The 21,829-nt window shown below is 41.9% G+C and overlaps 3 protein-coding genes across 3 annotated transcripts in view; 1 reads left to right on the top strand and 2 right to left on the bottom strand.

Moving 5' to 3' along the window:
* The first annotated feature begins 974 nt into the window (after positions 1 to 974).
* Positions 975 to 9,771, top strand: ARMC7 (armadillo repeat containing 7). Its single transcript, XM_063293148.1, has 4 exons — positions 975 to 1,055; positions 3,719 to 3,814; positions 3,905 to 4,048; positions 6,445 to 9,771. The coding sequence occupies exons 2-4, from the start codon at positions 3,724 to 3,726 to the stop codon at positions 6,807 to 6,809; spliced, it is 600 nt and encodes a 199-aa protein (XP_063149218.1). The 5' UTR covers positions 975 to 1,055; positions 3,719 to 3,723; the 3' UTR covers positions 6,810 to 9,771.
* NT5C (5', 3'-nucleotidase, cytosolic) lies at positions 7,193 to 12,378 on the bottom strand. The gene is made up of 5 exons (XM_063293147.1): positions 12,166 to 12,378; positions 9,846 to 9,946; positions 9,704 to 9,764; positions 7,598 to 7,712; positions 7,193 to 7,512 (listed from the first exon to the last, which is right to left on the bottom strand). Exons 1-5 carry the CDS (start codon positions 12,349 to 12,351, stop codon positions 7,370 to 7,372), a joined length of 606 nt encoding a protein of 201 aa, XP_063149217.1. The 5' UTR covers positions 12,352 to 12,378; the 3' UTR covers positions 7,193 to 7,369.
* Positions 12,379 to 14,454: 2,076 nt separating this feature from the next.
* Positions 14,455 to 21,829, bottom strand: part of JPT1 (Jupiter microtubule associated homolog 1) — a 31,087-nt gene continuing 23,712 nt past the window's right edge. The window contains exon 5 of the mRNA XM_063293158.1: positions 14,455 to 15,479. Coding sequence (XP_063149228.1) covers positions 15,331 to 15,479 — 149 coding nt within the window. The 3' untranslated portion in view covers positions 14,455 to 15,330. The remainder of the gene's footprint in view (positions 15,480 to 21,829) is intronic.

The following is a 21,829-nucleotide window of genomic DNA, read 5'->3' as shown; positions in this document are numbered from 1 at the left end:
TCATTTTGAAAAATGGTAAGGCTAGCTGTAAACCAAGTATTAGTTCTGGGCCAGATCACCCCAAAATTAGTTTCTGGCGCCCCTGCGGGGTAGTTCCTGGTATTTCTCTCGTAATACTGGAATTCGGAGTTTCTCCGGGTCTAGAAGTAAACTCCATGGGATGAAACAGCCAGATTTCTCTCCCGCTCATCAGCAAAAATGCCTGGGGGGGAGGGGAGGAAGCGGGGATGGTTTTAAATAAAGCAAGAAAGGATACACAGAACGCTTTTAAAACAAAACTTTTTGTGCCCAATCAAGCTCTATAACGTCAACAAAGGACCGCAATTGTCGGGTTGGGAAGACCTCGGAAAAAAAACTAGGCAGGGTCGGACCTAATTAATACGGTAGTAAGCGCCCACAAGGACATCGTCAGCTAAACTGTTGCCAAGAAAAGTATTCGAAGTCGCCAGAAGCTACGCTCTAATGAAGGAGCCTTTACCTTGGGCCTCATCCCAGCGCCAGCCTATACACTTTCACCTATTTCTGCCACGCCCAGTGGGTTCACTCCCAAACGCGCTCATTGGGTGGACGCCTTTATGCAGGCCCTTGTCTCGTGGTGCTCGGAATAAGTGTCTCCCAGGGGTACGGCCCGGGCAATTTCCAGCGAAAGTCGAGGTCAATTTTATTTCAAAGCATCGCAGCCCCCAACTTCCTCCCGCTGGGCCGGGGTGCCCGTTCCGACCCGCCAGCCGTGCACGAAAGCGACCACCAGAGCATCAGTGATGCTCCCCGTAACAAAGGCTGAACGAGTCCCTCCATCGTCGAGACACGAGACACAGCCACTACTCCATTCTTCGGGGGCTCCCGCGCCAAACTCGGAACCACAGCACGTGGGAACGGGGCTCTTTGCCGTCCGGACGCCTTTTTCCCGTGTCCCTATACGTAACTTCCGGCTTCCTGTTTCGCGAGTTTTAATTTTGTGGGTCATGCCTGAGTACTGTTTTGATTTCTGGCTCCAGGAGCTTGATGGAAATTGGGGCACAAAATTGGAGAAACGAAGGACTCCCCAACCTCAGGTAATCCAGCGGGTGGGAGACGGTCACTCCGTTGCCTTTTCGGTCGGTTTTGGTGGCGTCGTTTGGACGAAGACCTGGTTATTAGCATTGCACTCCAGAATTTAATGATATTGACCAGTTACTGGTCAGCATCATTTTATGGAAATGGAAACAATGCAAACGAAGGTAAATATTATTAGCTAGTTACGTGTATGAAGAAATAAAATCCTTAACTTTTAACACATTAGGTTACAAACGAACGCAATTCTCTTGTTTTTTGAATGCTTGACTATGTTACTAAAAATTGGAGCTGAAAATGAAATTTCATTTGCCATGGACACAAAAGGAACGCCATTAGAAACATGCTAATTTGTGGTAAATTTATAGAATTGCCATGTAAACAACATGCGGCAATGTTTGTATTTTAAGTGGAATATTGGAATGGAAACATTCATCAATGGCTGTTTCCGGAGCAAGTAAATTAATCCCCCTGAAATTACTGCACATCTTTGTAAGATGGATGCTGTAAACGAGGCAGAGGTTTCACTTCCATGCTCAGCTTGTGAGTGCCTGATGCTTTTGGATGAATAATATTGAAAAAAGAATACCCCATTAAATAAATTGTGCTCTCCTTAAAGTTTAGGAGTTATTATTTTATTTATCGTATGACACATTCACATCGCAGTTCAATAGAATAAAAGCACAGAAGATAAAATACAAGATATAAAATATAGAATATAAAATTATAGACATATGTCTAGATTACAAATATAATTTTTTGCTTCATTTGTCACAGCCAGGAAATCAGCGAAATCTCCACTATATGCTCTGTTTTGGCACTTTGTCACTATATATTGGATAGTTTGTTTTTCAGCCCCACAGTCACAGTTCGGTGATGCCATTTTGCCCCACTTATAAAGGACATCAGCACATCTACCACGGCCCATGCGTATTCTGTTCAATGTTGTCCATATCACACAGAGCTGATCAAATCCAGATGGTTCTCTGAGATGCAGGGTGAGCTTCGACATTGTGGAGGACAATTTTCTAGCTAATACTGTTTCCACATATTGTGGATGTTGAAGTCATCTTCTACAAGTGATTTAGCAGTTGAAATGGCTGGATGTCTAGATCTCAGCCTATTTCTTTCCAGGCAGGTTATGTCACTCAATATTGGCAGTTTAGGAGTTTCTTCTTTTAATAGGAGGCAACGCAAACAAAAGCCTTAGGGCTATATGCTGTGCCCACAAAACCTTGGATGTGCCCCCCCCCGTTAATTTAATAAATTAAATCATATTTGGTTTTTGATTTAGGCATGCCCACTTATTACAGGATGGCCTTGGCATGCAGCTCAAAGACCGGGTCTGTTCCTAAGCACTCCCCCAAAAGTGCAGACCATAACAGCTCTATCTTGAACAGAAGTTTAGGTGAACTTTTCTGCACAAGAACCTTGTACGTTTAATGACAACTTGTAATCTGCTGCAAACAGACGAACTCTGCCCGGAGAGTATTTTCCCCATGATGAGAAGGGCAAGGGTATTCACATCATGATTCAATAAGTTGCATATCAGATATGGCAAATACTAGAAAAGTGACTATTGCTTGGATAATTTTACCTAGAAAAAATACAGTTCTGCAAAATAGTAAGTTTCAAAGGTTGGTTTATTTTGCTGGGAGCATTGAAACCTTTGCATAGTTATGGTAAAGGAGAGTAAGGTTGAAATCTTGGGAGTTTGTAACATAGATTTAATTTCTTATCTAGTGACTGTTTCACACATACCCAACTGTTTTAGTTTATAGAACTATGGTTCATGATTTAGTGTATTTTGTAAACCCTGCCAACTGTGAATTATTCAGTAAAAATAAAGCAAATAATTGTCTAGCAGTGGGAGTGAATCCAGGCATCTTGACCCAATTAATTAATGTTTACAAAGGAAAAGTAGATTTAAAATTAGCTGAGTAAATAAAATATAGGATCTAATGACTGGAGTGCTTAAAGAATTTTATGCAAACAGATTTGGAGGTTGCATGGAGTGCTGGGTGAGGGGTAGAGAGGAGAGCAAATTGCTACTCACAGCTTGGAACATCACTAGCATAATCAAATGCTCAACGTGTGGCTTTCTGATTCATTGGAATCCAGAGTTCTGTAAAGCATACATTTACAACCATATTTTAAAACAGCGATAAAAGTTTAGGGCAGAATTATTCTTCACATTACAACAGTGCAGCTAGTTTAGGGAAAATGTGCTATATGCTAGGATTTGGCCAATTCAACTTTACTGTCTTTCCAAGTGCAAGGAAGATTTAATCAAGACATTAAATTTTTAAAAAATCTAGAGTTTTCTAAATCTGGAGAAAATAATTAAATTTAGACCCTAAACAAAAGCAAATGGTAATTAGAAACCCTACTCCAAGAATGAAATAAAATCAGACAAATGCCATCAAATAGTCACATGAACTTGCTGGAAAAGAAGTGTTAAAATCTTTCAGTCAAAGTTGTTACTAAGAGCATTGTTGTGCCCGGCTACTTAGCAATGCTTTTATATACCACTCTGGTATTTTTGAAGATGGAATTGAAAAACATACATTTGGGATAACTGGAATGCATATATTTATAATAAGTATTGGTACCTACCATAACACCAGCTGATGTTGTTCATAGGGTTTTGTCTTCTGTTTCTTAGCGGCTATGTCCCAGAATCAGAAGGAGTTGCTAGGCCTGGGTCGGCTTGAGTACCTGCAAGCCCTAGTCACTGAATTCCAAGTGACAGAGAGCTCAGGTGAGTATGATTTATTGGTCAGTTCTTACTTTCACTTTGACCTTTACAGGTGCCTTTCTAACATTAAGAGTTCTTTTATTTGTGTTGCAGAAGCCAAGGAGCAGGTGTTGGCTAATCTGGCTAATTTTGCTTATGACCCCAGAAATTATGAATATCTTCGGCAGCTCAAGGTCTTGGATTTGTTTCTGGACATGCTCACTGAGGACAATGAAACTCTTGTGGAATTTGCACTTGGTAAAGCCTGGATTTCAATGTTTACTTTCCATGAATTAGCATAATTTCCCAACAGTTATGGGACATAGGAGAAGCTAGGATGTTAGCCTGTTCCTTTGCAATTCAACTCCCATCTTCAGTTTAGGCTGTGGAGAAGAACCTCTAATTACATAATTTCAAGTTACTGCTGAACTAAAACTTCCAGCAGCCTCACCCTGTATAAACAATGATCAGAGAAGTTGGAGGTCCAGTTTCCTCATCCCTGGCTTAAGAACTACATGGTAAAGGTGTGCAAAATATCTTAAGGTCAAACTCTCCTAATCTAAAAAGGGTTTGCACACCTCTGCATTGCGGCAATTGTAGCACTAGTTATTATAGAGAGTCCAAGGTCAGAAAAAATACCTCAGAGCAGTCCTGCACTTCGCCTCACAGCAGTGCAGTGCAACGTTGATGCCGTGCAGTGATTGTGACCACAGGTCAGGAATCCTCAGGGCTGTAATTTTGTAAAGGAATTACTGAAATATGTGTGAAATATTAAACACTAAAGCATAGTGTAAGTGTTATAGCGGTTATAAAAATTTTAACTCTAGGAGCAAAGTAACATCTTCATGACTGAATGAAACCTGATCTAGGCAGATCAAACTGCACTTTCAGGAAAGAAGTAGTATATTATGATACTACCTGGTGAGAACCCCACCTGAATAAGTTGATCCCACAGTGTAGGAATAATTGCTTATTTTATACGTGCAGCTGGGTGGCAGGATATGAATATCCGGCATCCAAATTAACAAATCAAATAATTGGTATTATCTCTGGAACTCAAGGCAAATCAGCCTGCCTTACTGGGTTCCTGTGCTGTGCCAGGCAGTCTACATTCTGGCAGGGCCTAGTTGGCTAGCTGTGGAAGAGGAGGCTAAAGAGCAGGTAGGATATTACATAGAATTGATTTTGAAAATGAAGGCCAGAGGACACTAGCAAAACACACAAGCAAACACAAGCCAGAGCACAGCTGAGAGCAGTAATATAAAGTGTAACTTTCTCTTGTGCAATGACTGTCGCAGACTGAATTTTCTAGGGTTGTTTAAGATCAGCCTGATTGGTTTACTTTAAAGAAAAGATTTTCATAACAAAACAAGTGCAGTTGAAACTAAATATATAGACTACTTAATTGTTTTATAAAACATCTGCATGTTATAAGATTCCAACTTCAGAAAAATCAGTATAGGGTTTTTTAAGAGGAAACCATGTATTTAACTACATTTTTGACAGAGGAACCTTTGGCGGTGGCTAAATAGTTAAACATAAACTAATATTGGCACTCAGAGAGTGCTTGTCAACTCTGCATCATTTCCCTTACCTGCCTTTCTTCCTTCTTTGCCAAAAAATTGCAAAAGTATAGGCTATTTTGCAAATGGAATACAAGGTTTTCCAAATTGGTGTGATACTTTGTCATAATTCTAGTGTTTTAAAAACCAGTAAAGATTTCTAATTCATGAGGTATACTGTTTTGTTCTTTCTCCCCAACGTTTGCACAAGTTCATAGTCTCTATATAAAATCTACAAGCAGTATTTTATGAATTTTAAGACCCTGACTGTATCTTTGTTATAAGCTGGTCATTTGTACTGAGGAAACTTGGTCCTTCTCTGCTGTGTCTTCCCCATTTGACAGGACAGTACATGTGACTGGCTTTACTAGCAGGTATGACCGCATTGTGACCTGTGGGTAATGGTTATCTCAATTTAGCTCTTAGCGTGCTCATTCCAGCTTTCCAATGTAAGGATTCTGCAGATTAAGAGGCCTGTTTTGCACCTCCTGAAAGGTATTCTTGATAGACAGTGTTCATATAAATAGTTTGCAAGTCTGCTTACACTATACAAGTAGGCCTCACCTACCAATTGCAACTGGGACCAGCAACTCTGTCACTAAGCAACACAGTTGTAAAATGAAACATCACGTGACTGTGCTGACCTACAACATCAGTTCTGGCTGCGGTCAAGCAAATCACCCACAGTTGTTTAGCACAATACCACATGACCATGACTTGTGACTCCCTGCCAGCTTCCTCATTGACTTTGCTTGTCAGAAGCTGGCTGTGAAGGTCACAAATGTTGATCACACACTGTAAATTTACACTGGTTGCCAAGCGCCTGAATCGCAATCATGTGACTTCAGGACACTGCAATGGCTGCAACTTCAAGGACTGGTCATAAATCTCCTTTTTCAAAGCTGCCATAAGTTTGAATGGTCAATGAATGAGTGGTCAGTAAGCGAGGACTACCTGTATTGGATTTAGCCTATGGACAGAATCAAGAGACCAAGTTGTCTCAGAGCTACTGAACTATACATTATTATTAAGACGAAGTGGACCAAACAACCCTGTTACTATCTTCATTCACCTCATTCTCTAATTTTTCAGGAGGACTTTGCAATCTCTGCCTGGACAAAATCAACAAAGACTATATACTGGAGGCCGGTGGAGTGACAGCTGTTGTCAACTGCCTGGCCAATGCCAACGAAGAGACTGTTCTGTCTGCAGTTACGACTCTGATGTACTTGACCACACCCCAGTCCCGCCAAGAGATCACCACTCTCCCCGTGATTGAGTGTATGCTGCGCTTCTCCCTCTCAACCAACAGAAGGCTGCGAAACTTGGCCACTATTTTCCTGGAGGATTATTGCAGCCCCCTTCAGGTGGACGAGGCCAGGACCCTGACCAGGCACACAGCGGTCGGGATTCCACTGCCCAAGGATGAATGCAGCCCAGCAGGCAGCCAGGAATGAGGAGCAGATTCCTTCCTGTCACATCCCAGAGGAAAAGAGAAAGGAGTTATGACAAGTATTCTGCTTTAAAAATGACTGTAAATGGCCTTGAGAGTTCCTTGGGAAACATACTGTGGACTCTCAGAATGGATGGGTTCCTTTCGTTTTCTGATGTGCTTTTCAATTCATTCTCACATTACTTGGAAATACAAACCAGTTGCTGAGGGGCCTTGGTAACTATTATACTAGACCGGTTACAGAGGAGCCAGGAGAATAGAAATACAGATTCTTTGAGATTTATTTTTCAGTAAGTAGCAGGAAAAAAGAGATAATGGCCCAAAGGGCTGTCCTAAATTTTTAGAGCTCTTCTGCTCATTTTATTAATGGACAAACATAACATTCCATCCAGGGATTTACCATTTTAATCACTCAAACACATTTAGAGTTAGATACAATCCTATTCACATTTGGACCATTTGACTGGAGGAACATGTTTCTCTTTCCAGTGGGGGATTGATGATCAGCTAATACTTCCCAGAACCTTTGATGATAGTTGAAATAAATGTTTTTCTCTTTATGCATCACCTGGAACGTTTGCTCTCCAGTATTGCCTTCCAGTCATCAGTCCAAGATTCAAGCCGCCTCTGTGGCGGCTGTAGCTTTAGATGTTTGTTGTGACAGCAAGAGAACAAGATGTGCTCCCATCTTGGATTTGGCTCTGCCCCTGAGAAGAATTGGAAAGGGACATTAAAGATACAACCATATAATACAGGACTTTGATGTGGAAGTTGTACCTCAGATTCTCATACCTTTAATTATGTCCTTGTCATCAAAGAGCAGATCAGCTGAAACAACCGTCTTATCTCTGGTCAGAATTAGTCGCTCCGCAAATTGAGGACCCAAGTGTTTATCAACCCATCTGTACTGTCAGGTGATAAGGAAGCAGTATTAGAAGAAATTTAATTACAGCCTTCAAGCAAGCTTTTTCTACTGTAAGACATTAATAGACATATCCTGCGTAGCTTTTTGACAGAGTGCTTGGAGTGTATCTCAGACTGTTGATACTCTCCAAACCTTCAAAGACCTTTGCTCATTTTGCAAATCACTGTATTATAAATCTTTACACAGTTCCTGGGAACTAAGTTCCAGTGAACACAGTGAACCTTATTTTTGAGTAAACGTGCATAGGCCAGTAATGTGGCTCCAAGAACAGATCTGGGTGATTTCCTTTAAAATTGAAAACTTGGCCTTAATGGTGAAAATACTTCAGGTTAACAATACATTTTCCTCACAGAATAAAGGTTCTCACTATATGGTTCACAAAAAAGGGGTATTGAAATTTATAGTGGTTAAGAGATCAAAATTACCAAAAGGGAACTCCCCTCCCCCCAAAATAGTATTTTTCTTCCATGCAGGAATCAAAACACAGTCTTACACATTATTAGTTAGATATGGGTCACACTGGAACAAATGGGATTTATTCCTTGGTTCTTCAAAATTTTATTTTCAACCATATATGTGATTGTGTAAAGCACAAATGGGAGACTTATTTGGCTGGGGGTTGCAAAAATATATTTTTAATTTTTTTTCCATATTTTTCGGCCTAAAGTAGAAAATTGCATTGCTTAAAAAAAAAAAAAAGGCTTATGCCCAATTATGAGCCTGAGATAGCCTAGCCCTGTCCTTAAGGAATACTATATTTGTTTATTATCACAATTGTGACATGCCTTCTGTTACCTTTTCCACTGTTTTAGCTTTTAAATCCACTGTATTCTTAACAAAATTAGGGAAGATGTGGCTTCTGGATTTCCCAAACCCTTAAAAATCTCCACTCTAGATCACATGACCAGGAAGAGATAGTGCTTAGAACAGACCAGTCACCCCTCTTCAAAGTCGCTACCCAACTGCCTCTCCCATAGGGATACACTAGGGGCATTGTGTGTGAGGGTTGTTTTTCTGCAGAGACTCAAGCCAGATCTGGCCCATTCTTGAATTCAGATTTGCCTTCTGCTCCAGATGCTGGCCTGCAGCTCCTATAATCCCTTATAATAGGCTCTGCTGGCTAGGGCTGATAGAAGCTGTAATCCAGCAACAATTGGAGAGCCACACACTGAAAGATTTCCAGACAATAATTACTCTTATATAGTTAGTATATGATACCATTCTGTTGTCCTGACAATTTTGATTGAAGGTGGCATGAAACTCTTCATAATAAATTGATAAATATGGAGAAAAAATAAAGCATGTCTTTCATTTCTAGGTGGCAGTGACAAACTTAGGAAACTGCATGTATTTGATGAAGTAGGCTTTTAAGCTACAGCATCTTAACTATGCAAGTTTTATAAGATGCGTATGTAGAACTAAACATGCATCTCTTTGAAATATTGGAAATAGTATGACCCTTTCTAAAATACCGCTTACAAGTTTTAAAATAAATAGCAGTAGCCTTTGAGGTTGACAAAGGCCTGTGCTGATTTGAAAGAGCCACTCCTTCTGGTTAGTATGTATTATTTAAATATTTTGATGAATAGAGTGCATATTTTGTTTAGTAAGAAGTAGATATATTTGATATTTTTTCCTTCAGACTATTTAGTGGATTTGTGCTGGCAAGATTTCAGTTTGTAAAGGGCAATGAAGGATTTGGGTTTTAATGGATAGTAATCTTCTTAAAAGTTCAGTATCCTAGACTAAGACAGAACTTTTCTGTAATCTCAGAGGAACTAAGGCAGAGGCATGGTATGAAATCCACCCAAGCCTGTTGTGACATTTTCTTGTATCAGCCACTGACCAGGAATGAGGCAAGGAGCAAAAGCCAAAGAAAGAAAAGGGTTTTATTAACATACAGAATCCATCATCCTGACTGATGGGTGCTTTGCATTTTAAGACTGAAGAAAGGAAGAATGACAACTGCCAACCTTTTCTGTAACGCAGTGTTCATATTTCCGTATAGGACTTGTGCAAATAAAAACTTCAGTGCTGAAAAGACATGATACTCTTCATTAGAAGAAGAAAAGGTATGCTTATGCCAAAATGTTGTTAATGTTAAATGGTCCTTACTTGGGCATTTGAATCATCTCATGCATTGCCTCAACAGCTCCTGGGATGGGCGGCAGACTCAGAAAGAAGCCAGGTGACTCATAGACACTGGCTACTTTCTCCTAAAAACCACACACTTAGAATTATGCTTCTTACTGTACGGTGATACTCTTAAGACAATTTAGTTAATGTTTAAGATTCATTTAGCTTAAATCAAATAAAGAAACCAGACATAATGTTTTCATTTCATTTCATTTCAAAACCGTATTCCACACCATCAGGTAAGTAGTAAAGTAGTACTAAAGGCAAAGCTGCTTTTTAAAGTAAGACGTTAAGAATGGGTCACTGATGCAAGGTGTTTTTTGAAATAGCTAGTGCTACTGTCATGGTTATATTTCTACCTTGTTTATTCTTTTCCAAATAAAATTAATTGTATACTCTTGAGTCTCTTCCTTGCTCTAAAACTCAAAAAAGTGAAGAACATTGTCCTAATTTAGGGATGGCACTAAAATTCTCAAACCTTGCAAAATACTTCTTAGGTAAATAGTAGTACCTGCTTTGGAGTTACCAGACTGAATAAGCAGTGGGAGGAATCTGCTAGAGGGGTCTTCTCTTTCTAGTAATACATGCATGGGCTGCATCAAACTGCATTCACAAATGCAAACCATGACGGGGCAGGGAATTCCTCACACTTTCCTTGCTGTCTAGGTGATGCTGCCATTTATGCCAGAAAATGCAGGAGCTTGGTCCCTGCCAGCCAGGTGAGCAACTGATTGGCAATGCCACTTCTGAGGACTGCAGACAATCAGTGATCTGCATCAAGGCATTGGGAGAAAGGAGAAAGCCTCTTCCTATTCCCTTCCTCTGAGCAAAACAGCTCAGGATTGCTGGAAGGAAGGGAGGGGGCAGATATGTATAAAAGGGGGTATCCCTGTCCCAGCAATTTGTGTGGCTCTTCACTTCTCCCCTTGACTCTGAGAAAAGCTGCCATTTGCTTTTCAGGATGTGACTTCAAACTCCTTTACTTTCTGGTCTTGAGGGCTTCAGGGAGGAATTATACTATAAACCTGTTGTAGTTCATGACCCTTTCTATTTCAGTACAAAGGCAAACAGTGCAGCCCCCTGGCAGAAACTAGAACATGGGAGAACACCCAAGAACCCACAAGTATGTCTCCTTGACATAAAAGCAGGAGATAATAGGCAAAGCCATCCTCAAATCAAACTCAACTCCTGGGCAGTTTTGAAAAGCAGTTTGCCGTTACCACCTTCTGGGGTGATTCTTGACTTCCCAGTTTAGCTACAGCCCTGGGAACCCCTGATTCAAGTCCTAAGCCAGGCTTTCTCAACCTTGGCAACTTTACTTCAACTCCCAGAATTTCCCAGCCAACGTGGCTGCAACCTGCTGAGGTTGGAAGGGAAGGGTTATGGCAGATAAATTGTAACATGCCATCAGTGAAGCAGCTTCCTTTATCAGTTCTCAAGCAAGAGAGGAGAGTTTTCTGTATCTGATGCTGTGCTTTTAAAAATGACACATGGTTGCATTCATAAGTCTTCCACCGATGAAAAGCTCACAATGTAAAGCAGATTCATAATGCTACAACTAAAACTCTATTTCAGCAACTGTATATATAGCGTGTGATGAGTACACGGCAAGAGAAAGGCAAATATATACACACAGTCTACCCAATTATATACAGAACTTCTGAAGGGTTACAGTAGTAGCCTCATAACTTGGATTTCAGCAACTGAAATCTCTACCTGGAAAGCTGCAGACTTTACACGTACTGCAGAAATGCTCTTCCCTGCCTCATAGTAACAGTTGTAGTCATTTATAGGCAGAAGTGCTTCAGGTGCTGTTTAGGAATGAATGAAGCATTGCACCAATCTGCTGCTCATTAGAGCAGCCCAAACTTTTCCAGGCTTCCTGCCAGCTTTAAAAAAAAAGGCTGCTCCTTTAACAGGTGCATTAACTTTAGTGAGTGGGTTCTTAAAACAGCTGTATCTTTTTAAAAAAAAAAAGTTTGTGGAAGCCTGAAAAAAGTTGGGCCGCATTAATGAACACCAAATCTGTGCTTTGCTTGCATGTGACTTCTTCCAAATCATTTTCAAAGCACATACAGGTACATTTTTGAGAAAGCCTTTTAACGTTTCTCTGTTTATCTCAACATGAACAGAAACTGCAGGTTTAAAAAATGGAGGACACTTCATCTTAGTGATAGGGAGAAAACCGTCTGAGATCTGCCCCCTATTTCTGCCCTATAGTTTCCCGATCTCCATTAGCTGCAGGAATAACCAAGCGGTGGGAAGGAAATCCAGAAATCTGCAGACATCAGAAGCTCACCCCCAGGTCTTCCCGCAGGCGCCGGTACTGATCCAGCGCTGAAAAGCCCTTTCTTTGCGCCAGTTCCACGTGGGGCTCTCCGGGGTAGGAAGCGGCAAAGCCGCGCAGCAGCCCGCCCTCGAAATCGCTCAAGACCCCATCCATGTCCACCAGCACCCGAAGCGGGGCAGCAGCCCCACCGGCCATGTCTTTCAAGTGGCAGAGAGACCTGGGCGTGGGGGGTGGGGTGGGGTGGGGTGGGGGGGGGGCTGCCGCACCGCCTCCAAGTCCACAACGGAGGCCAGCGCGTGGAGGAGGGAGGCGGAGTCGAGGCTTTTCCGGGCCGAGAGGAGTCGGCGGTACGGAAGCGTAAGAGGGCTTCACAAGTGCGGGGTCACAAACCAGGGCTAGCTAAAGCGGAAAGAGCTGAAAGGAAGGAGCGGCCGGAAACCTCGTGTGAAGGAGCTAAAGCCTTCATCGACGACAGAGAACCGGCCTCGCTCCGCTTGCGGTGTCTTCAGGACAGCAGTCCCGTTTTGCGATTCATTTATTGAGCCTTTTTAAGATCGCAGGCTTCCTCGAGACTTTAAATATAGTATATAAAGACCTGGATTAGGAAGCCCTGCTAGTTTCAAGCGAGTGTTAATAGCAGCACCAAAAGGTAAGGATTTCCGTTTTAACCCTAAAATGTTATTAATATTTTTTTCCTTACCTAAAAATTCAGCGGGTATCAACCAGTAAACAATTCGGCTTAAAGCAGATGCTAAACATTTATTTTGTGATATAGTATTGCAGTTTGATTTGGCTGATTCTGCTAAGATCTGGGTTTGATCCCTGAAGTCAAACATGGATTTTCTTGATTTCGTATGGGGTCCATCTGAAACCACAATTGTCTGGGTTAGCACAAAAACTGAACCAAAGGCCACAGGGTTTAAGTTCACAGAGCCACAAACTGGTCAGCCACATGTGTGAGATCAGCCACGGAAAGAATCCCTATGCAGAATAGTGCATTATTTTGCCCTAATCCGTATACAGCTCCTTCATCCTTGGTCTATATCAGTGTTCTTCAAACTTGGCAACTTTAAGATGTGTGGACTTCAACTCCCAGAACTCCCCCTGCTGGCTGAGGAATTCTGGGAGATGAAGTCCACACATCTTAAAGTTGCCAAGTTTGAAAAACACTAGTCTATATAATACAGTTTCATCATATTCAAAGTACAGCCACTGCATAATCCAGATATTCGGAGTTAGCACATTCTATGATGGATGCTGTAGCAGTGAACCAATATTTGCAATAGATCACACAAGGATGACTAAGTCTGGACAAACACAGCTCCCAAATTGGTATACTGTAGTTGCCAATCTGGGAACTACTGATATAGAACCCTACTCCCCCACCCAGAAAGGTTTGCTTTCTGGAATACTTCTGGGTCCAGTCTTCAGCCTGAATGCCCAGATGTAGCACTGCCCAACTGAAGAGTTCTCTGTCTACTTCTAGATACATTTCTAAAGACAGATGTGACCCTAGAGACTGGGAGCTAGTAGTTACCGTTTTTGTCATCAGAAAAGGTAGGAGTATGATCCAGCAAACTGGATTTGTTAGCCTACTCAGCACAGAGTAAGTGCTACTCCAGACACCTATACTGAAAACTAAAGGATCCGCCTGATCAAGAAAACCATCTAGCAAATAAAAACAGGCTGGACTCAGAGAGGTCCTGTTGGCAAGGTCACTTGCACCAACTCCAACCCCTCAGAACGTATCGTGTTGGCAGCTTCTGTACAGTGGCAGGCAACTGACTGCCAGCTAGTCAGGCTCAACACACCTTATATTGCTTGTTTTTAGCCTCCAGTTATTCAGTTGTGCAGTACAACTTTTGTTGCCACAGCTGCTGCTTTCTAGATTGTGGAACTTTTTCCCTTTTTCCTAGCTTCTCTTCTTTGATACCCATACAAATTCTGGCTTTTTCGTATGGTAAAAGCAGAATATGTAGGTTAGGTTCATTTAATGTTTTGATGTATTTTTGAGAAAAATCACTATAAAACCCCTCTATTTTTTAAAAAATTGCCTTCTCCGCACCTGTACACAGATGTATTTTTAGTAACAAATGTAGAGACACAACATTACTTGGACTATGCCAATTGTGGGAAAGGATCTAGCTGCATACCAGTATTACTTCCATTGATACAGCAATGTCTGACTGTATTTTAAAACATTTTAAAAGCCCACATATTTTCTGTGTGTTGGTTTTCATTTCAGAAATTGTTCAAGCAGCAAACCAAGTAAATTTGAAAATAAAGCTCTGACACTGATTCAAAATTTCTATATCCTTTATTTTTAAGCAACAATCCAGCTTTCAAGATACAACACACATTTAGAAGGATGAGATTTTCCACCTTCTGTTTAAGCACCAGCATGATCCTGCATAGTACTGGAGTCATTTGGACTAGGAATGTATCCCAAAAGTTTTATCCACCCAATACTTAGTTTTGTAAGATGCATTCCATCATCACTTACAATTGGGCCTGATACTCAGAGAACAGTCATAATCTCACATCTTTAGCTTTATCTTCAGCCTCATCCTGTCATGGCTGAACCAAGATCCCACTTGTTGAAGGCAGCATGGTTAATTACTAGCATCACAACTTGACAGTTCTGCAATGCACAACAGGGCTTCAAACATTTACCAATTATTGAATGGTACCTTGGAAAACCAGTACGTGTTGCAGAGATGGGTGCAGAAAGAGTACATTTGTCACTCATCCTCTGCCTGTACAATCCCAGTGTCCAACCCTTCTAAGTCAACTTAAGACTGTTCTACAAGTTTTAGGACAAAAATGCCACTTAGCACACTCAGAATTAATCCAGCTTAGTTTTAGACACTACTATACACCTCAGAAATCCTTTGTCAGCCATGGGCTGTATAGCAAATACCACTGTCTACCATTACAAAAAAAAATTACACATGTCACTTCCGTTAGACTCAAGAGAGACAAGACAAGAAGTTGGGGGAAAGACTTCCTGAAAAACAAACAAAACAAAGCAAAAATATGAAGTACATAAAGTGCTCCTTTAATGATAGTTTTAGAAGTACAGTCAAGCTCAAGCTGTGCAGTTCACAAGCATGGAAGAAAAACAGAGATGACAGATATGAGTTCCAAGTAGTTAGGAGTGAAGGAAAATTGAGCTTAACCAAGCACTAGACTAGACTTCCCACCCGGTGGATTTCTCCTAGATGGTGCAGGTGCTGGAGCTACTGGACTAGGAACAGGTGCAGCTGGCAGGGGCTTTTCTTCACTTGGGCCTGAAGCAGCTTCTATTTCAACTTCTGTGTTTTCTGAGAAAAAAACAAGATAATGACTGTATAGAAACAGAAAAATTCCCCCTCTCATCTGAGCAATTTCTACTTTTGGCAGGAAATAAGGAAGACCTCAGATCTAAAGTAAGTAGGAATCACATTAGGTCTACTATCTTGAATCTTACATATGCTATATGCATGTTTCCTCCCTCTTCCAGAACCCAAGGTATCAGAGCTATTCTCTTGAAATAATAATGCTTATAGGAACAGGAACGCTAACTGAAATCTCTATCCCACAGATATGTATTAGCTTAATTGCAATCTTCTGCAAAACTAATTTGTGCAGAACACTGTCTGAAAGAAAGCTATTCTGAATTTTTGGCTTCTTGTGACCCTCCATTTGTGAGTAGGTCTGCCTTGTCATGGCAATTTTTGTTAAAGAGCCACTTTAAGGCAGATTTTTTGTTTTTAATTTTACAGGTACCTAATATTGACCAAGCAAGCATACAGGTGTGTGTGGTAACAATATAAGAAACCTTGTTTCCAGCATTTACTTAATTCAAGGAGCTGTTCGTTGAAAATGCACCTATCGAACAGAATATTTTATGTAGCAGAGATTAATACTGTGTTATGAAACTGAATGCAAGCAGCAGGTCTAACACTATGGCAAAAATAGCCTAAGGAGTCAAGGAAGGAGAAAATTGTGTCAACAAATGACTAAATCTAGAGCCTTTCAAGCTGATGCTAAGAAATACAGCTGTATGTTTTTCTAGTTTGTTTTCTGTCATAACAAACTTTTGAAGCTGTAACTGAACTCAGGCAATTTTGGACAGATTTATATTCATTAAGGTGGGGTGAATGGCTCTAACATGCCCTTTGCCACTTCAAAAATCTCTACAAAGTTGTGGTACCAATGCAGTTGTTCAGTGATGAGAAATCTAAAGCATTTTTTGCTTGTTTGTACAAAATACCTTGGAGGGATATAGAGGGGAATACTAGATTAAATTATTAACAATTCTTAAAACAATTTTAAGTCATGGGAAAACCTAACTCATCTCTTATTTCTCTTCAGATAAACTGACTATGGATAGATGTTGCTCTGCTCCACAACTAGTGAAATGGGACAATGTGTTTAGCTTGTTGCAGACGTTTTTCATTCTGCTAATAAATGTCAAGGAGCACAGTGAAAAAAATGCGACTAAAATTAAATATAAAGAATACCAAGCTAATGACAACAGGTACAACAACCAGCCTTAGAACTGACAGCAAAGACACTGAAGTGGTGGATAGCTTCTGCCTTTTGGGATCAACCATCAACAGTAAAGGAAGAAACAGTGAAGAAATACACTACAGACTAGCATTTGATAGAGCAGCCCTGAAGGCCTTAGAAAAGATATTCAGATGCGGGACTTCCGGGTGAGGCAATGGCAAACTAAGATGTCTCCAGAGGAGTGGAGATGATATGGCCAAGACCACTGGACTGCCAACAAATCCGATCCATTGGAACCTCTCCACACAAGGAAAGGAGAAATCAAGAGATCACCCACTTGTGCTCCAGATGGCTGCTCCTTGTGAGGAGACTGCAGGATAGGGGTTGACCTGCAGATCTGAGTGCCAGGAGGTGAGGGAAACCATCAAGCTCTCAGCTGTGGTGGAGCCTTTACTGACTCTGAGTTTGTCTAACCTCACTTTCTAAACACTTTCAGATAATTATTTTAACGCTGAAAGAGGTCTCCCAAGCAAGAAGTTTGAAAAACTACCTGGTGAGTAAAACTTCATCCCAAAATAGAGGAAAAACTAATAGCATAAAGAATTTAAAGAATATAAAAAAATGGCAAAAAGCTAAACAAGAATTTAATTCAAGAAAGCTTTAAATGAATTAAGGGACCAGACAAATTTGGAATATTAGGACTTTTGCTAAGACTTGGGAAATAACTAAATAAACCAATTTCTTTGTGGGAATATAAATTGTTTAGTCTATTAGGAAAGAGATGATTGGTTGAAATTTGAAAATAAATTTGAGACTTTGTGATTATAGAAATGGGACACTAAAGGGGACTAAAGTTCCAGGCAGAAATAAGGGGGGGGGGGGGACCTGTCTTTTATTCTTGAACTAAAAGAGGAGCAGTGAAATTTATAAAAGGACACATAAAGGTATGACACTTGAGACATTTCAAAGGATTTTTGAAGAACTGGGAAAGAAATGTATAGTTAAATTGAAAGTAATTTCTGCACCTAATGCTAATGTATTTTTTGAAGAAGACTCTAAAGAAGAAACAAAAGATGGGAAAGAACAACGTGAAAGAAGTTATAGACCAACAGGATGAAGAGGGGAAACAAATTCCACCTGATGTAGAAATATTGGAAAATAAAGGAATTATGGATTATAAGGCAGAGATGACAGCCAGAATAGAAATACAAATGATAAGCTAAAAGATTAAAAAAATCATCTGGGGCAAAGATTTATTATTGGATTTACAAAAAAGGGGTTTCTAAAGCCTTGAAGAAATCTCTGACATGGGAGGAGGAAAGTTTGAAAGGAGATTCAATCGTACAACAGGAGCTTGATGAATTAAAGACCAAGATTGTCAGAAGCAGAAGAAAGGAATATAAAGTTCACTTGTTTGATCAGGGTTAAATTAAGAAATATTTCTATAAAATTCTGGAAACCCTTATGGACTTTTTGCCAATATTTAGACAGAAATAACAGATTTTGGCTTGCAAATGGATAAGGGTAGATTATGGGAAGAAGTGAATTATGTACGTGATCTTATAGGGGTGGAGAAATATTAAATTTGCCTGCACTTGTTGCAAGGAAGATCATGAGTCACTTCTTTAAATATTCTTTTTTCTTTCCTTTTCATTTTGCACTTGGTATTTCTTTTCTATTTTCTTTTTTCTTTCTAATTTCAGTTTGTATTATTTTTAGTATTATTAAACTCAATAAAAAGTATTTTAAAAAAAAGTATGGAAAAGGTATTGAGATGCTGTGATGTGTCTATACCTACAAAGATCAGAATAGTGCAAGCAATAATATATTCCCTGCAACTCTCTATGGAAGCTAAAGTTAGACTTTGGAAGAGGATAGAAAGAATATTGACACTTTTGAACTTTGGTGCTGGAGAAGACTCCTGTGAATACTGTGAATGGCCAAGAAAAAAACTAATGGATCACTGAACAAATCAATCCAGAGATCTCACTCCAGGCATAAATTATCCTATTTTTGAACACAATATGTGGAGACCTAGCTCTTTGGAGAGCTTCTGATGTTGGGAAAGGTGGAAGAAAGGAGAAGCAGCTGACAACCAGCAGCAAACTGGATGGACTGTTACAGTGGCGATGAGTTGGAAGATCTGAAGGACAGCTTAGGCACAGATCACCACACAGAAAATCTGTCTATGTGGTCACTAAGTATCAACATCAACTTGATGACACATAATCACCCTATTCAAGGAATCCAAGCACGCAACAAGATGAAACATTAATACTATGCATTAAAGAATTCTGTAAGTAATGAGTTGAGCTGATAACACTAAGTTTTATTGTTAAGCAGCCTGATCAGGCACCAAACCTTAGTTCCAGTAACCAACTTATGGTCAAGTGTCCCTCATACTATAGTTTGAAGAAGCAACAGCAGGCTTTTTTTCCTGTCTAAAGAATCTTCATGAATATGTGAAGAAAAATTATACCTTTTTCCAGCCCGAGTTTGCTAGGTGGCTCAAGGAAATCAGAGACTAGAAAACATGACTAGTAAACTTTTATATTTATGGACCCTTAATAGATCAGTAAAACAGAAACCAACACAGTAAGTGGGTGAATATTAACAAATAGCCTTCTGTCGAGGATGGAGGTAATATGAATTGCAGGTTCCGGATATTGGGAACATACTATTTTTGAGCTACACTTACCATTAAAAATTATTCACTCATAAAACAAATAGTTGTTTGCATCATCATCATTATGTATTGCCTTTCCTTACAACAATTTAAAAATGATTTTACCTTTCCACAATGGAATAAACAGCCTGTATGTCATGTTCACCGTTTCAATGTGTCTGGTACATCGTAACGCCTCGCATGCCATTTCCTTGGAGGGGGCTGACTCTCAGGAGCGGGTGGGTAATTCCACTCTGCTGAGCTGTTATCTCTTGGCTGCTGTATTGGAATGTGTTTGGGTTAGGTCATGGATTCAAGGTTGCTTTCCCAGGCTGAGGCTAATGGTTTCTAGCACCTGGGAAGGGGCGGTTGATATGGCCGGGCGAGGGAGGGGTTCTCCTCAAGCAAGGGGATTTAGTTTGTATTTTCGCGCACTTTTGCTCATTCTCAGCTTTCTCTGTATCTGCCATAATTTCCCCAATAAATCAGATTTCATTTAAGTAACCTCTTGTGAGTCTGAGTGTTTGGGGTAGGCAACCATTACATAAAGCTGAGAATTCAAAACTTCAAATCCCGCTGGCCCCTATCCAGGAAAAGAAAGGTTCTTTCAATCCTGTGAGGGAGATTGCTGGCGATGACCGATCCAAGTGTGCTACTCGTGGAGAGTGATGGGTCGAGCGAGGGAGAGCCCGACTCTACCATGATGCGACCCGACAGAGCCCCCCTGGGAGAACTCTCAGCGATTTGGGAGGAGGCGAGTTCAGGGTCTGAAGGCGAAGCTGCAGGCATGAAAACCGCGCCAGAGACCACGGTCACGACCCCAGGCGAACTGGTCACCTGGGACGACAGTCGTGGGGACTTCTCGAAGGCGAGGGGCTCGTCCTGGAGGCAGAGATACCCGCTGTCCCCAACGGTGGTACAGGTGCCACCGAGGGGGGACTCCCCCACTCCAGACTGGATTCGGGTACTGGAGTCGAAGATGGACTCCCTGGAGCTCATTCTGCAGAAAATGAGCATGGACTTGAGTTCGCTGAAAGAAGTGCGGGAGGGGTCAAGCCAGCGGCATTCGACCCCTTCCAGACACAGTCTCCGGAACGAAGAAGGGGAGCTCGCCCGAGAGAGGGGGACCGGGCTCCCAGGGTGGAACTAGCGCCGCCGCTCGTCCCTGAGCGGAGGCAGCCAGGAGCTGTCAAAGCAGCTGAACCGCCAGTGGGGGGGTGCGGCCTGCCGGGCGGAGGACTGAGGGACTTCTCTGTCAATTTCGATGGAGACCCGACAAAACTCTCGTTCTTTCGGACGAATGCCAAGGCTTACATGGAAGAGTGGGGGTCGCTCTTTTGCTCAGAAAAAGCAAAAATCATCACCATTGCCACCAAGCTTAAGGGAAGGGCAGCGGACTGGTACGTACAGATGTGCCAGTCAGAAGCCCCTGAACTGGAGAAATTTGACAAATTCCTCTGGGCCCTACAGCACCATTTCGAAGATCCACTAGCTAAGGAGCGGGCAAAGTGTGCCTTGAAAGAACTCAAGCAGGGATAGAGAACCGTGGCTGACTACGCGCTGGAGTTTAAAGCGCTAGCGGGGAAGGTGGAAGACTGGTTGCAGGCAACTGTAATAGAGTTGTTCAAGGATGGTTTAAACGCCGAAGTGCTGCGCTGGTCGCTGGGACGAGATGATCCTGACAGCTTGTACGGGTGGATCCAGCTCGCTGGAAAGGCTGAGCATACCCACGAGGTGTTCGCGCAGAGACGGGCGACGAAGTCGGGGCGGGATGGAAAACCCACCCGCCCTTCAGGCTCCTTAGGAAGATCCGGACAACGTTTGTGGGAAGAGAAGGAGCGCCGCTATGCGAAGGAGCAGTGCCTGCACTGCGGCAAAGAGGGGCACCACGCGGCGGCGTGCCCGAGGGTGAAGGGCGAGGACCGGCAGGGAAAGTCGACGGCGAAGTCCCCCTCTCTGCCGAGAAAAATGAAAGCAGCGGTGGCTGACAGCGAGATCGAAAGTGTGCCGTTTTACGGGGACGAGGGTGAGCCCGAATTGCTGCAGTCGGCGGGAAACACCAGCCACCTGCCCTAAAGGGCGCCGCAGGGCAGGTGGTAGAGGAGGGGCGCGAGCCTGTGTCGGTGAGTGGCAACTATCGCATTCTCACTGTGAAAGTAAAGTTGGGATCACGCACGAAGACGATAGAAGTGTGGGCAATGATTGATTCTGGGTGCTCACGGTGCTTAATGCATCCCGTGGTGGCTGCCTTGGAGTTGCCCACCTTTCCGTTGCAACGCCCCATGGTTTTCACCCAATTGGACGGATCAATGGCAGGGGGCAAACCGGTCACGCATTTCACCGGTTTGGTAGCCTTGCAAATGGGTAGCCACCGGGAAGGGTTGTCATTTGTAGTAGCTCCGGTGGGGGATCCTTTGGTGGTTTTGGGTGTCCCATGGTTGGTCCAGCAAAATCCTCAGATAAATTGGGTCTATCGGACTGTAACCTTTAGGGACGGATTTTATTAAGCACCAG

Source organism: Candoia aspera, chromosome 2 (assembly GCF_035149785.1).
Source record: "Candoia aspera isolate rCanAsp1 chromosome 2, rCanAsp1.hap2, whole genome shotgun sequence".
NCBI classification, from domain to species: Eukaryota; Metazoa; Chordata; class Lepidosauria; order Squamata; family Boidae; genus Candoia; species Candoia aspera.
Note: the sequence above shows the minus strand (reverse complement) of the source record. Positions and strands in the feature narration are given on the sequence as shown.

Bases quoted from the DNA above. Each gene is read 5' to 3' on its own strand.
- ARMC7 (XM_063293148.1), top strand. From the start codon at position 3,724: ATGTCCCAGAATCAGAAGGAGTTGCTAGGCCTGGGTCGGCTTGAGTAC. The intron at 3,815-3,904 runs GTGAGTATGATT...TTTGTGTTGCAG, and splicing joins CCAAGTGACAGAGAGCTCAG to AAGCCAAGGAGCAGGTGTTG. The intron at 4,049-6,444 runs GTAAAGCCTGGA...CTAATTTTTCAG, and splicing joins TCTTGTGGAATTTGCACTTG to GAGGACTTTGCAATCTCTGC.
- NT5C (XM_063293147.1), bottom strand. From the start codon at position 12,351: ATGGCCGGTGGGGCTGCTGCCCCGCTTCGGGTGCTGGTGGACATGGAT. The intron at 9,947-12,165 runs GTGAGCTTCTGA...TGTGGTTTTTAG, and splicing joins GCCTGCGGGAAGACCTGGGG to GAGAAAGTAGCCAGTGTCTA. The intron at 7,513-7,597 runs GTATGAGAATCT...AATTCTTCTCAG, and splicing joins TGACAAGGACATAATTAAAG to GGGCAGAGCCAAATCCAAGA.